Source organism: Trichoplusia ni, chromosome 14, assembly GCF_003590095.1.
Source record: "Trichoplusia ni isolate ovarian cell line Hi5 chromosome 14, tn1, whole genome shotgun sequence".
In the NCBI taxonomy this organism is placed as follows: Eukaryota; Metazoa; Arthropoda; class Insecta; order Lepidoptera; family Noctuidae; genus Trichoplusia; species Trichoplusia ni.
Genome location: NC_039491.1, coordinates 3,844,333 through 3,860,800, shown reverse-complemented (window position 1 = coordinate 3,860,800; position 16,468 = coordinate 3,844,333). Strand labels below are relative to the sequence as shown.

The 16,468-nt window shown below is 36.4% G+C and overlaps 2 protein-coding genes across 4 annotated transcripts in view; both read right to left on the bottom strand.

Moving 5' to 3' along the window:
* LOC113500422 (tropomodulin-1) overlaps positions 1 to 2,912 on the bottom strand; it is a 69,905-nt gene extending 66,993 nt beyond the window's left edge. The window contains exon 1 of the mRNA XM_026881210.1: positions 2,624 to 2,912. Within this exon, the coding sequence (XP_026737011.1) occupies positions 2,624 to 2,701 (78 nt within the window). The 5' untranslated portion in view covers positions 2,702 to 2,912. The remainder of the gene's footprint in view (positions 1 to 2,623) is intronic.
* A 1,231-nt stretch (positions 2,913 to 4,143) lies between these two features.
* LOC113500423 (pyruvate kinase-like) lies at positions 4,144 to 16,105 on the bottom strand. 3 transcript variants are annotated; one of them, XM_026881213.1, is made up of 11 exons: positions 16,000 to 16,105; positions 11,201 to 11,333; positions 10,612 to 10,835; positions 10,134 to 10,356; positions 9,294 to 9,400; positions 7,995 to 8,141; positions 6,721 to 6,822; positions 6,295 to 6,540; positions 5,739 to 5,961; positions 5,028 to 5,184; positions 4,144 to 4,501 (listed from the first exon to the last, which is right to left on the bottom strand). In XM_026881213.1, the coding sequence occupies exons 1-11, from the start codon at positions 16,033 to 16,035 to the stop codon at positions 4,489 to 4,491; spliced, it is 1,611 nt and encodes a 536-aa protein (XP_026737014.1). In that variant the 5' UTR covers positions 16,036 to 16,105; the 3' UTR covers positions 4,144 to 4,488. The 3 variants fall into 3 exon arrangements, with proteins under 3 accessions (XP_026737014.1, XP_026737015.1, XP_026737016.1); XM_026881214.1 differs by lacking the exon at positions 16,000 to 16,105 and adding an exon at positions 15,322 to 15,431; XM_026881215.1 differs by lacking the exon at positions 16,000 to 16,105 and adding an exon at positions 13,594 to 13,857.
* Between the last annotated feature and the right edge of the window lie 363 nt (positions 16,106 to 16,468).

The following is a 16,468-nucleotide window of genomic DNA, read 5'->3' as shown; positions in this document are numbered from 1 at the left end:
TCTACCACTCGGTCTCCATAGTGTAAATAATCAGTAGTTTGAATATAAAACTCTATCATCTATGTATCAATATAAAACCTACTCCTAAACAAAACTAACATAAAATTATTTGGGACTTCTCTTTCCCTATTTTTTATACGACTTCGGCATTAAGGACTTTTATCTTTATATAGCGGAGGGTGTCACAAACATTCAAGTCACATGCACAAAGACACTTTAATAAGTAAACAGGATTATTATTCTTGCTTTTTGCAACACACATGTGAATTGTAAGTGGTTACAGCACTTGAGTACTTGTAAGACCTTGTAGTGAACACTACATTACCAAAACGGCAGGGCACGGCGCAGGCCCCGAATAATTACCCACATGTTTTCATAAACGCCCACCCAATTCTTAGAAACGCCATTCGTCCGTGTAACACTAATTAAACGTTGCAAATTCAAAATACTCTAAGCGCAGGCGCATGTTATTGCTCAATTTCTGGTAAAATATTTTTACTATTTTATTTTGTTTTTTTTTTCTAATGTGAGTCTTTAACCGTATCTTATATCCTTAAATTTTTACACCAATCTTTTGATTGGTCAAGGAATTTTAATGTTTCAGTAGAATTATGGCAAAGGGCATCGAACTGATACTTTCAACGGTTAATGTTCATAAGGCTTATAAGGATCATCATTAATTCAAACGGTATTTCCTCCACACACTAATGTTCTCAACAATAAACATAATTCTGTCAACTGGCTTCTAGTTCTTAAATGAGGTATTTTTGAATTGGTAATACATAACATTTTCCTTCTCATTTTGGAGAAAGCGAGTTAAGGAAGGTTCTAGACACAACTTTTGCTGCAGTATAACTAGATAGGTTTGTTTAGTTTCCAGATATTCTCCACTAAATATTTTGGTAGATAAATAAGATTTTGCGCTTGCATTGTGTTAGATATAATGAACTATAACATGTCTTATGACGCAGGCAAATATTTAGAGTTCTTAAATAAAAACTGCGAAGCTAACGAAGCGAATACTTTGGCATGTGTGTTGTTTTGTGGGATGTTCGTACTCTACATTTTATAAGCTATTTAACTCTTTTCTTTCTACCTCAAGTAAGGCCAAGATAAGGAAATGTTTAGTCATTCACTAATGAGCCTACAAGAGGCCACCAAAACATGTGGTATCTCGCTTTGTGGAATGGTTTTTGTCCCCGACACATCTGCTAGTTATTCATCATTATGTTAAACACTCTGTCCCTTTGATGCGCTTAACATAATCGATATTCTCGCAAAACAAAACCATTTGCCAAAAACTTTCGTACAAATATTTTGAATCTCTTGAGTCGAGTATGCAAGGACAGTGATGTCAAATAAACAGACGCTTTATATTGCCCGTCTACCTTGTTCACGAGTCAAATGATATAAAAAAATACGAAAGCTTCTTGATAAATGAAATATCTTTGTGACGTTTTCTGCTTGTGATGCTCCAAGTTCGTTTCTAAAACTGTCCCATTAATATGTTTACGACTATGCAGGTACATAGGTTTTGCACCAAAAGCAACTGTAAAGACCTAAACACAAGTGGTTCCGACGCACACATTAATGCTCGCATTCGTATTGTGAATAAACATCGTAATGTAGCAGATAAACTAGGATGGGAGCCAAGACGAAAATATGCCACGGCGCGTTTTTCCATTGGATTTTGCGCTTTGGAAACGAACAGTAGTCGCGACAGAACCGACAGACATTCATTGTTACACAGATGGAATGTGATAAGACGAAACGACTCCTATCACTTATGCTAGCGTCAGATGCTGCACGTACACAGAATAATATATTAGTCACGCATGAGATTCATTACATGGACGAGAATACATCTCTAATGACGACACTTTCTTCTAAGAGACCGTTGCATAGTAGTCGCTTTGTTTTCTACCTAGTTCTACATTGTGTGTTCGACAACTCCTGAGGGTGTGGTGTGTAATGTAATGAATTATAGGAAGTGTATGTTATGTAGGTACCTATGTGTGTATGTTGTGTGTTCATTGTGTGTCAGTGTCCCATGTTTGTGTATGTCTTGCAAGGTCACACGTGGAGTGGTCATGTACGAGACAGGTCGATGCACACGCGTCAAGGTGGGCACGGAAATTTTCATTCAACCGCCTGTTCTATTTACATCGCCGATTGCCACAAATGTTGTAAGTGGCGCATCGCGCGCGCACTTCCTCCACACTGACGTAGGTAACATCGGACCTTCGCCTGCCATGCACTCGAACCTCTACATTGAGTTAGTAAGTATCACGGCATACGACCCGGCACGAACACCTATTCTACTAAAATCCCAGAATACTTTTGGACATCCGGTTGTCTGTAGTCGGACGTGCAAAAGAGAGGAGAGTGTTTTGCAAGCTGATTAGAGGTTCGTGAATGACAGGCGGCGACGTCGCGACGTCCGTGCGGCAGGCGGAGTGCGCGCTCGCGGCAGGATCTGGTGTTTACGTTCGTGTTCACTGTCAAACGTGTTATCTGTTATGTGAGCAGGTGCGTCTGGCGCTGGCGTCGCGGCGTGCGCGCGCCGGCTATATTTGTGTCGCGCGGGCGTCGTTACATAAAGCTGTCGAGTGTCGATCCTCACCTCCTCTATCTTGAGGCTCGTGCGGACCACCTTGCGGGTGACCGCGCTCTCGTATGTCTCCTCGATAGTCTCCGCCATGGTTGCGAGTCGCGGGCGCAGCGGGCGACGCGCGCGGTAGTTGCGCCGGTACTGAGCGGCGCGCGGTTATTTTTAGTTAGCGGCGTGGTTCGGCCGCCTCACTGTGGTGTAACTGGCACTCGGGAATCGGGGTGGCGATGCCGATGGCGGGCTGAGCAATACTGCCCGGCCTCGGGACGCAGTGGCGGTTAGGGGCGCCGAAACGCGGACACTACGTACTCAACGCACATCTGTGTTGTGACGCTGCAGACGCTGCGCACCGCTAGACAAACACTACTTTCCTTGAATTCATAAATATTCCTGTTCTACATCATAAAAACTACATTAGTAGGTACGTACTTACCTACCCGGCACGAGTTCCTAAATGTCAAAATTTAGAACTTAGGTACCTATATGAAATGTAACTACATAGATATTAAATCTTGAACTCTAAAGCGTTTATTATAAGTACATTAAACACTCAATACTAAAAGAATAATGAATGTCTTTATTAAATTATCTACTCAAAATACACGCTCCAAGACTTACCTATTATTGTAATAATAAATAGGGTAGATATCATCCACAAACTGACATTTCATTGCGGTTCTAAAACAAATATTTAAGTAGCCGAAAAGTATACTTCCTTCAACTACCCACAAAAAAGTTCTTTAGAAATGCTACTACTAATGCCATCTACCGTTGACAAATCAAACTAATTATATTTATAGATCAACAACTAGATGACGCTACACGGGATAATATTATGTAAACTGAAATAAACCTTATGTCGTCCAGATAAAATGCCTCATTATGTAAATTTTACCAATGCAAAGCGGTATTATTTCTGAAAAATCACAATAAATACAAAATTCTGCATTAATTGCTCACTACACAGAATCGTTTGACAGAGTAAAAAAAAGCTATTTGTAAAATATATCATTAATATAGTAAACATAATAAATAAAAACAGTATTTTATAGAATTTAATGAGCACATTGGAGTCAATACAACGGTTTATAATTAATTTAATCTTTAACAAACTCTACAGGACTAATGTCATTGTGATGTTTCTAAAGGTCAAGTACACTCGTATGTACTTTGTTTTAAGACTGTACTTACTGTTACTATGTACTAACAGGGATCAACTATCATGACTTCTATCTAGCATTACATAATGGGCAATACCAATACATTATTCATTGGTAGTAATTATTGTGGATAAAATAAACTAATAAACCATTTCTTTCCAATTCAGGTGACTCCCAGTGTGGGTCATGTTTTCAAAAATTAAAAACGTTCTCAACTGTTGTCATGGTGACGTTTATGGTACAAATGGGTTTTTGGAGTTATTTATTTGTATTTCAAAGGAAGCTAAAAGCAATAGCGCTAAGGTTCTGTTGAATAGGAATTGCTACAAGTTAGGTTTGCAAAAAGTACTTATAAATAAAAATCAGAAAACACATTTAGTTTTTTATTTCATTACACAAACATGTAACGTATAAATTATTTAATAAATATGTACGCCTAGCACTAATTGTATAATTTCGAGATACATTCCTTTATACATATATATCACTTAGCGCATATGGAGTCTTCGTAAAGGATACCTGGGCTCTGCCCTGGAATGAGAATCAATAAAACCTCTTTTTATATTTACGTTACGCAGTTGTTGATCTAGAGGCCTGATATTTATTTAAAAAGCTCCATATTTCACGCCTTAATGTCACATTTAGCTAATACTTAACAAAAATATTAATCGTATTTTTTGTTTCTGCTGTAGCTTTGTGCTGCATCTCTGGCTATATCTATTCCACTTGGCTGAAATAAAAAGAAATGATTATAAGTACTAACACTTTGACTATTTAAGAAAGAACAATTATTGTTAAGTGGACTCGGGACACAGGAACAAATTCCGGTCCACCCGTTTAAAATCATAATAACAAATTAAAATAGTCGAGGTGGGCTTCCTCCTTTATCGAAGGAAATATAGGCTTCTCTCTGTTTTGGGCGTATAACAACCTCAGACTCCTACCTCACGTCACCAACCTCAAACACAGCCTAAAACTGTGGCAATTGTGAAAAAGGGAAATCGATCCACGCTGTAAAATGCTGTCTCGCTTCCACAAATGGAATAATCTACTAAGACGGTTGTAAGTCCCCTGGCTCACTATATAGGTACTGATTCAAAACTCAATATATTTCGTACCCTCTTTTCTTAACATTCGTACAATATCATAAGTTTATGTCCCCAATTTTACCTCGAATTATCATTTCTTGATAATATAATAAAAGCATGCTTTTTACTACTAGCATTGCTTAGCTACTGTTACATTAGGATACTAACATGACACGCATGGTGTTAGTAAAGCCGGAGCCCTGCTTCCACCCGGTAACGACGACGACGTGGTCACCGGTCTTGATGAAGTTGCGCGAGCGGCCGAACTTCAGGCCGCACTGGACGCGGTTGTCGACGTCCTTCAGCCAGTCGCTGGCTGCTGGTTCTGTGGGAAAGATGGCAGGTTTTAAACTTATGTAAGGTCACTGTAATTTTTCGTACATATAAATAAAATTGTATTTATGAATTATTAAGTCAGAATGTGCGTAGGTTTTGACTACTTTGCCGAGTGGAGCGATATTAATATTATATGTGATAGACTTAACTAAAATAAACAATGTTATGACAGTAAAAATTAGGAACATCTTTACAAGTCAAAAAAAGTCTGAGTCAGTGTCAAATATTATAATGATATACCGACTACTACTTTCAGTTTTTCATTATAAACTCAGTATCACGGTCAACTAAACCGAAGGTAATAGCTTGCCTTTATTTTAAGATAGGCAAGAAATCGGGTTTCTCTTAGCGTCATTTTCTGATGACTGATATAATGCTTTAATTTTCCATTCTCTACTGCAGATTGTAACTAAGAATGCCCACACGAATACGGTAACAAGTTAGTGTAAATACACTTGGTGTTGCTTGGCAGCACTTAGCTAAATGGAAATATATGTATTGTTTGGAGCAGTTTCTGCCGTGATGATGGTGACTGGTGTGTACCTTGGTAGACCATGGGCAGCACGCCGCGGTACAGATGCGCCTGGCGCGCGGTCTGCGCGTGGCGCGTGACGGCGATGATGGGGCAGCGCGGCCGGTACTTGCTGAGCAGGTGCGCCGACTTGCCGCTCGTCGTGATCACCACGATGGCGGCCGCCAGGCACTTGGTGGACGCCTCCACCGCCGCGATGGCCGTCGAGTGCGCGGGCTCCAGGGGAGCTTCCACCTGCAACATGCATTGAGTTTATATACGCGCAGGGAGACTGGAAGAAAGAGGGCTAGATCATATGATTATTATTTAAGTATATATTGTTTAAGCTTATACTACAAAACAACTTGGTATGGAAACCATCTTCAGGTTTAAAATCCAAAAAACTTAAAAATAAACGAAAACTACAAATAATTGTTAAGGAAAGCTTTTGATTACTTAAATTTTTATGATATTGGTTTTTATCTTTCAGAAACAAACTTTTTTAACAATTGCAAATATAATTGCATATATCTGTAATTTCTATTGACCTCTAACTAATTTTATTTAAATAAATGATTTGAAACTTACATCACGAACAAGGTCGTTGAACAGTTGTCTGTGCCACACGGCCGCTTCAGCCTCCTTGCTGATGTTGGCCATGGTCAACACGCACTCCAAGGGGTAGTCTCCCTTGGCGGTCTCTCCGGACAGCATGACGCAGTCCGCTCCGTCGAGGATGGCGTTGGCTACGTCAGAGATCTCCGCGCGAGTGGGACGCGGCTTCTTGATCATGGATTCCAACATCTGAGTAGCGCAGATGACTGGTTTACCTTGCTGCAAGGGAAATAAGGGTGTTATTGTAAAAATCGAATAAGTGTTTGAATTTGGGAGCTTGGTCTCAGCTCTGCTATCTATAATTATTTATATTAGACCTCATTAAAGATCTAATGTTATCGTCTGTTTTAAGGGAACAGTTAAAAAGGTTTCTTATTGTAAAAGGGTATTTAAACTTACCTTGTTGCAGCGAGCAATCATTGTCTTTTGTGCGAGGAACACTTTTTCTGGTGGGATCTCAATACCAAGGTCACCACGGGCGACCATGATGCCGTCAGATTCCTAGAAACAAAGATCGGGCGTTAAACAAAATGCTTAAAGAAATCAGGCATGTTAATAACAATTATAAATTGATCTCTTTACTTGATTCCGCCGGTAGCGTCCTTTTATGCGCTACTGAGGCAACACAATGGTTTTTTTTAAACCATTATAATTTTTGAGGGAAAGATATTTTGTAAAAATACATCAAAATTCTCGCTCGGTGTTTGTATATCGAAATAATCTGGGCCACCGTGCGAGAGCGTTACTAAAACTAGTGAGAACTGCATTCTATAAACAGACCCATCTACTGCAAAAGTGGTAGTCACATGGCTATAATAGGCTTGACATGCAAATTGCAATCATCCGCCAATTTTATAGCGTTGATCTGGCCTGCACGAGTTACACGTATGAATGGATAGGCAATTGTAAGCAATATCAGATAAACGAATGTTATCAACTGCAAAATCTAGGCTGTGTATTAGAGGTGTATTCATTCTTTATTTAAAACTTTAAAAAAGTTATGTTATAGCTATTGGCTGTTAGAGTTTTGACAATTAGTGTAGAAAGAATTTTTGTAAAGTACATAAGTTGATACTTTAACAGATTACATAACTAAGAGAACTATAATGTTAGATTTATTACATTCAGACGGTAATGGAAATATAGTGGCAATGAAATAAATGTAAACATGTTCTATTATTACCTACTCTTATCTTGTACACCCAACATGAAGAAGGAAAACTTTATTTACACAACTGAGAAATAATTAATCTATTCTGCTTCCACATATTAAGCATTCACACTTCCTAAACAATATTATATTAAAACGTAATAAAAAAATGTATTGTAAACAGAACCTTGTCACTGTTACAACACAAGAAGGAATTTCACAACTCTGACACACGTTTTGATGTGACAAAAGTCTATTAAAAGGGTCGTAATCATCATCAAAAGCCCTTTATAATCTATAGAACCATCTCTCTTTATGCCACTCCTTTACTCGACGCAATAACTCTAATTGTTTTTTCCTTTAAAAACAATAGACCGGACTGAGTGGAAAAATCCAAAGGAGGCCTTTGCCTTGCAGTGGGACAGTAATGGCTAAATATAAAAAATATACAAACTAAGCCGGCTTTCCTTTACATACATGTACAATACATAAAGATATTTGAAATCCAACTCAATATACTTACAGTGATGATCTCATCAAGGTTGGCCATACCCTGATGGTTTTCAATCTTGGAGATAATCTTGATGTTCTTGCCCTTGTCGCCAAGGATGCCGCGGATCTCTTTGAGAGCGGCACCGTTGCGGATGAACGAGGCGAAGATCATGTCGACCTGAGTAAGAAATTTTTATTCATTAGGTCAATTGTTTTTCTTTCTGTTCTTGATGTGCTTGCTTGGACAAATGAAGATAGATGCCTATTAACACAATTTGACTAACTCATCTATCCTTGGTACGTCATAAGTGGCTCATTCTTTTCAGCGAAGGTAACTAATGTCTAGCTTGTTTAATAACATCATAGTACACACAACCGCGAATAATACAGTATCACTTATCAGTAGTGTTTTGTTTTTATTTTTATCTAAGGCTGAAATATATTTTACTCTGAGACGTCATGGAATTTAAATATGGCTATTAGAAAGCATTAAGGTAAATGGCCTTGATTGTGGGATGAAACCCGGAAAGCACTGGTAAAGTAGGTAGGTATCTATTAATCAAGATCGATGCATCTTCAATATCTCTTAACTATTAATGACTTAAGAAATAGGTACTTGAAGTCAATTTCCACGTCTTATACTTCAACTGATAGTATTGTTTACGACACTTATCAAAACGGTATTTTTTGTGCGGTGCGTGATATCTACATTTATGATAACAATATTGGCACAACATTGGCACGTGGTCTTTATAAGATCACACATCGATCATTAACTCAGTCTGTGACGTCATTATTATGTCTAGAATATTTTTTTTATCAGTACACGTCTTGTTGCGATGCCTTGTTATCTGATGAGCTGGTATTTACCTGTTATTATCAGTAAATTAATGCATTTAACCCTTCGGATATTAGTTTTATAAATTTTATTAGCAAATATCTATAAAATTGATTACATCAAAGAATATGATAACACTTCTAACGCGCACCGCAACTAATTCAAACCTTTTACCTACACTAAGTGGTCATCCAAATTCAAAATCCAAAAACAACATTACTATAACATTTATGCGATATCCTAATCCAATTTTATGATACATTAGGCTATCTAAATGTAGTCACTTTATTGACTTATTGGATTACGTTAGAAGCTTTTTTATTTGGATATATTGGATATTCTATACATACAACGCCGAAACGGCAGAGGGATGAATTAAAACGCTTACAACGTAGGCTAGTTCGAGGTAGAGCGGTATAGGGAATTGTGGAAGAATTTGGATGATGTTTTCCCAGCAGTGGAATACTATTGGTTAGAGAAAAATATACTTACGCCCTGTTCAACACCGAAAAGCAAGTCGGACTTGTCCTTCTCGGACACGGCGGGCAGATCGACGGGGATACCGGGCAGGTTAACTCCCTTCCTTGAGCCCAGAGCACCTGTGAAAACATATCACATCAGAAACAGAAGACTAGTATACTTCAGGCGGCCTTCCACACCACGACCGCTACAGTCGGGAGGTCATGTTATCTCTTTTCCACAATTCAGATGGCTCTGACGTTGAGTCATGTGAATATGTATTTAAAAGTAATATTAAACTTTTATAGTTCATTGTTTGCTTAGATCGATACCTAGAATAAAATGATAAGTCTTGCAATACGTAAAGTAGTACAATAACATTGTGATTTAAAAAAAAAATCAGCACAAAGAATACTAAGATTCTTGGGTATTGCATGCGCTCCCCTATGTTCAGTCGAAAAACATGGTTCTTTTGTAAGTCAAGGCATTGAATGTGAACCGGTTTTATTATTTCGCTAATCCGTCTGGAAGGGCAAAATGTTGTACGGGTTTCTTAAAGAGTCTACCTTTCTATTGATGTGTTTTTTTTGTCAGTAGTAATGTACTAAGAAGTCCAACCCCAGCAAACCCAAATAAAAAACAGGATGGATTGTAAAAAATACAGGATGTAACCTAATAACATATGTCTTACCTGAACTTAACCTTGCTTGACAATTTACAAAACGGTAGTTAGGAAGTTCTGGATATAGAATAAACATTTGAACATAATATCTTGTGGATGAACTTGGGAGATTCCTGTATCTAACATTGCACTGGCGTAGCTTAAAAGTACGTTTCCTTGTAGGTTACTAACAAGTAAATTCACCAACTAACCTCCGTTCTCAATGGTGCAGACCAAAGTATCGACGCTGGCAGACTGGCAGATGACGGAGATCAAGCCGTCATCAATGAAGATCCTGTTGCCAGGCTTCACAACGGTGGTGATGTTCTTGTAGTCGACGTAGATGGTGGCGGCAGTTCCACGCTCTTGGTAAGCGGGGTCAGTGGTGAGCTTGATCGTGTCACCCTTCTTGAGTTCAACTTCGGCTGAACCGCCCTAGATAGAAATGAAAATTGATATTGAAGATTTCCTAATCATATTTTTTTATTGTTATAAGCCTCGCAAAGTGCTAACAAGTAGGAACTTTTTCTTATTGAGGGAAAATAACATCGTCCTGAAAGTGAAAAGCAGCATTAAAAAATGCTTGCATTAGAAATGTATTGTCAATTTCCGACATGAAAATGGCGGCCAGGCTCTCAGCATTTCTAGGGGATTTTATATATATATTTGGAAAGAAAATGAAATACTTACACCCTCCAAGAGCCCAGTCCTGATTTCGGGGCCCTTGGTGTCGAGAGCGATGGCCAGAGAGAAGGGGAAGCCGAGCTTATTGCTGTAGTTCTTCTCCGCCTCACGGCAGTTCTTGATGGTCTCAGCATGGTACTCGTGGGAACCGTGGGAGAAGTTCATGCGAGCCACGTTCATGCCAGTCTCCATCATGCGCTCTAGCATGGCCACATCACGAGAGGCGGGCCCTGATTAACAAAATATACAATAATGCATTTTTTCGTCGGCTTAACAACCAGGAACTGACTACGACGGACTGTCCTAATTTCTACAGAGCGAATATAAGAAGAAGAAAATTAATAGGTTAACCTTCATACTGGAATAGTTTTCTGAACTTTAGCTTCTTCTTAGGATTTACTTTTGGTAATGCGCTTCTAGTCTTGAAAAAGCAGCCTGTAAGCGGTTTACACGAATAAAAACATGACTTTCTTTGTATCGATTACTTTCGTAAAAAAAAAAATCGTTGACACTTCTACAGCACAGTAATTCAGTCTAGATACGATGTTGGTTGAAATGTAAGGTCTGTGAGTAGTCAGGCTAAAATTTCACTTACCAATGGTGCAGATGATGCCGGAGAGACGGACATAGGAAGACTTGGAGTCGATGTCGAGGCTGCACATGTGTTGCAGGTGGGAGCCAGCGTTGGCAGCCCCCAGCTGCATCGTGGGCTTGTCAGTAGATCCCGTCTGCACAATATAATAGGATGTTAGATAGGTAATAGGAATAGCCTATGCTCTATTCAAATTTTAGGTCAACTTTGTGCTGCCCAAGAATGAGACCAATCTGTCTCATTTTCATTTGTTTTGCCACACGTGGATATGGTTACATAATGCACTAAAAATATTTTAATAGCTTTGAAGTAGGACATTTTTCAGTAAGGATCGAATAATAGTAAACCTGTAAATTTTAAAGCAGATTCATACATATGATTTTCAATATACTACCTAGCCTTAACTTAAGCATTTCTTGACAATAAATTTACCGCAGTAAGAAATCGACCATTGACCTAACTGACCAAGGCACGATCGATTCCATAATAACAGTAAACTATGCTAACTATACCTGCAGTCGACCGCAAAAAAATCGCATGGTTTTCACTGTAGCGATCTATTATAGGTATATTGCGCTCAATTTTTCCCTAATGATCGACCTTAGGTGCCATAATAGATAAAATTATCGTTGTTTCTTTCTTTTTAAGAACTGGTATTTGTAAAAAAGACTTTATATACCTAATGGTATTTTCTTTTTAAGTTTTTTCAACTAAGCCATGATCACTGGTAAACCATGAGTTTGCCATCTTTCAGATTAGGTAAATCTGAACCTACAACATGTGTGATAATTTTATCACTGTCATGCATAATATGAAATGAAACTTGGCAGGAACATCTCTCCTGGCAACAGTTACAGCCAGGAAACTAAAGGAAAAACGTAACAACAAGTCTAATTAAAGCATATTGTTTGTGACAAAACCATAGTAAGTAAATCCTTAAGTATATACACGTATTTGCATATACACTTATTATGTAAAGAATATATGCTATTATTAACAAGTCATATTGCAAACAGACACAGTCTTGCAACTAATAGTACTAATAATATTGGCATTGATGCACAATCACAGTTAATACTGACAATTACATCTATCAATCATACCTTTGTAGGTGTGCTGCAAAACAAATTATCAAAGAATACAACATGTAAAAACATGTTCCAGGAAAAGCAATTAAATAGGAAATTGCTAAATTAATTAAAATCATGTTTTTTGCTATTCATTTACTTAGAAAATCATGTGAATAATTAGCGGAAAATTATACACTACAAATTAAAAATGGCCGGAAAAATATTGACTGAAATAGATGAGTGAGTGTGAGTAATTATAGATAATTTTATAAGTACTTTCCATAATGTAAAATTACTATTATAAGTATGAGGAAGTAGGGATATTCCTGAAATGTCTGTAAATCACAGGCTTCAGAATGGGAGGTAAGTGTGTTTTCAGTGGGTTAAACAAACAAGAAATTGAAAAAGTTAAACATAAGCATAAACTACAACTGTTGAATTACTAACTTACTATAAAAGCAAACAATAATTCTTGAAGTATTATTTTCTGTGTTATTTTTAAATTATTCAATCATATGAAAGAACAGTTTTTGATTTTGTGAGGGCGGCAGGAGGAGGGAAAACATACTCTCATCTATCATATCATAGTACTGAAAACAAGGATAATAATTATAAAAGTAACTTTGAGTTGAACATTTAACATTATGATTTACTTCCTGACCAAGTACTTTATTTATGGCCTATGATATCATATAGCATTGTTTATAACATTATGTCACCACAGATGTTTCCTATTACACACTTAGTAAGAATACTTAGCCATAAAACCATTGGATATCAGAATATGAAACCTTTTTACAATGCTAAGTCATAAAGTAACTTTTAACATTTTAATAAAATCCTGATATAAATTCTATAGTCTATTAGATTAAATTCAGATTAGAATATTGCATACTTTCAGTATAACAAACATATCACTCAAAAAATATACATAATTTTATATTTAGCTTTTGTCAGTGCCCAGTTTCCCTATATTTAATTACCTACACTCCTACAGTACCTACTGTGATAATATTGATTGTTCTAGATAACCGCATAATCTAATAGTTATTAAAATAATATCACATCTATGGATTACTATCATAGGAAAAGGAGATTTTTTATGCATTTACTTTATAATACCAGTGGCATTGGATTTAATACATTGATGCAAAATTAAATGAAATAGATATGAGTTTAGAATAAGACAGGAAGTATTAAACCAAAAAGACGTATCTGGCATGAAAAATAATCGTCAAGGTAACCGCAACTGCCGTAACAAATTGCAGGCTCACGTAATCGTAACATGGGACAGAAATAGAAAAATAGCATACACAGGGACAATACCTCGACTTTTCCGTCGTAGACTGTAGGAAAACCCATTTCGGCAGAATTTTTATATATAAATCTTTCACTGAACAACGCGGGAGGTCGGACGGCCGGCTTTCGTGATCTTGAACTGCCCTTTCGAATGAAAAACGGATTCCCGCAGCGCTGTGCGATCGGAGTTGCGTACTCGATGAGACGCGAGCGGCGCGCGCAGAACAACGTCGCTACCACCGCGGGGTAAGTGAAACCACCGCCGAAACCGACTAGACCACCTATTATTACTCAATTCACATCATATTCTTTTGTTAAAGTGACACATTGATTGCAAGCTGCATCTATCTGAAAACCCTTTTGGTGCAACGTGAATGGTTTCATTCTAATTTTAAACATTTGAGAGCTTGCCAATAATATCAGTCGTCTAAATTTGTTAGGCGATGGTTAGTTACATTAGAACTAAGTGTGTAAAGCAATAATGCTCACGATTGTGGAAGAAAAACAACAAAAAATCCCTGAACTATTTAATTTTACCGCGATTTTACTTGTCATTGACTTTTTTGTTGAAGAATGACATTTGACAGATTTGACATAATTATTGCAAGTTTTGCTCTGCCATTGCCCTCTAGAACCCGAAGACCGGAAAGACGACGAACACATAGGAAACTAGCAAAAACTTAGGTCGTAATCGATATCCATAATTATTATAACCACTAGGTGCCACTTCGGCTTACGGGACCAGCAGAAGATCTAAACGGAGTAAGTAGGTAAAATTTCTTTTCATTATTCATTATAATCGACTATTATAAGTCTTAAGTAATTTGTGATCCACTTATTATATCTCATTATTCGGTTATTTGTAGTTGTTTTTTCCTAATGCTACTACTGTTATTATATCTTAGAACTTGTTTAATTTATATAAAATCGTAACTGTAAGCCCGGTGTCGGAGCATATACATTTGTATATACATATATATATTGTATATACATTGTGCTATATTTTTAAGCTATTCATTATTTTGTATTGGTTTATTGTACTTAAGAGGTAGGTTCTTATTTCTATTTTTTGATTACGAATTGAAAAAACTAAAGTACTACTAACTGACAATATCCACCCATTGAAAAGTGAGACATTGCGATACAAACATGTACCTACATTGGTGACCTTGACAGTGAATTCCATAGACATGAAACTTCTTAGTTCTTGCTACTATTTAAAAACCTAGGCTAAGGTGTAGGTTATAATTATTGTTACATGAGCAGAATCAAACTATCATAAAAAAAATACGAGTTTAAAATCCTTTTGCTGTCAAAGTGCCAATTGCATATTCTGGTCAATAATGTTAACTAAAATGTCTAACAAGACAACATAAATTGCTAAAACAGTTTTAAAGTTAATTAAATTATTTATCTTACTACGTAGGTTTCGACTGTGTTCAAAATTAATACCATCGTGAAAATATTATCTATAAGGAGAAAATAAACCAGTTTCCTAGAGTAAAAATAAGAAACGACCCGGCGTCAAAAAATGATGACATCGGTTGTTCGATAAAAGAAACAAAAAAAAATCACTAAAGCTTGCGAAATAATATGTAAAGACTTAATTCTATCATCATTTTTACCATATAAAAATGTATCCTACTTCCAAAGAGTTAAAATACTTTAAAGTTTACTTTGAAACTAACCTAACATAACTTTTTTACTACTTATAAATATTTTTTTTAAACGACATTTCACTAAGGATATACTTACAAATGCCATAATTGGTTTGAACTCGTTACTATTATTTTTCAATGAATAATGAAATCACAGACTTATCACTGCCCACTACTTTAGTTTTGACAGCAGAAAGTCAGTAACTATGTAATGTATGCAAGGACATTTAGAGGTCAACTCAATGACATAGACAAGAAATTCTCAGTAAAATCAGTTTGCAGGTAGGTAGCCATTTTAACACGATGACTAGAATTGACGATATTACCGCCCGGTAAAACTGTAATCTAATGATTCGTAGGTCAGTCAATCAATATGGAAATCAATAAAAAAATATTTCTCACATAATACATTAGTGTTGCAATTGGAATAAATGCACTGAAAAATAAATCTATATCCACTAAGTTTATAATATATTGTAATTGTAACAAAATACTGTTTTTGTAAATTTTTCGTTCAAAAACCTAACTTCATAGGTAGTCAACTGCCACTGAAAGTTTAAAAACTTACATTAGTTCCATTTTGCTGTAACCCTGGCAAACTAATAAAAAAGTGTATCTAATAATATTTAAATGGTAATTCTTCAAATATTTGTAAGAAAGTAATTTTAATTATTATGTTAAACAAAAAGTATTAATGGCTAAGTACTAATGAAAATAAATAATATTTTACTTCATTCTTTGAGCTAATATTTGGAAATAAAAATATGTGACTTACTTTGGAGTATCTACCCCTGGTCTCCATAGCCTTCATTTTGTAAATAAGAAACTATTTAACTAGAGACACGTTAACACACCGGAATCTGCGGCTAAACTGCTTCTTCCCGATGACCCGTCGTTTATCTTGTACTGATAAGTTCACCTAAACCCTGCCCTTATCTTTAATAGTTGTCAATAAAATCAACCTTAATATCCGATATAATATTAATAGTATGTATGTCCCTATCAAAATTCATTTACTTACAGATAACATTCACCAAACTATGAGTTATGATAAAAACAATGTTATTAACAGCCATGCAAAGTAAAACTAAAAAGTGGCGTTATTCGGTTTGTTTATCTTTATTTAAACAAAACTAATAAAATAAAAAAAATGGATTTTCAGCGTTTTTAAATGACATAATAATGAATGTTCTTCATTTTTTCAGAATACAATTCTTTTATTCTAATTTAGTTAATGTTACCTA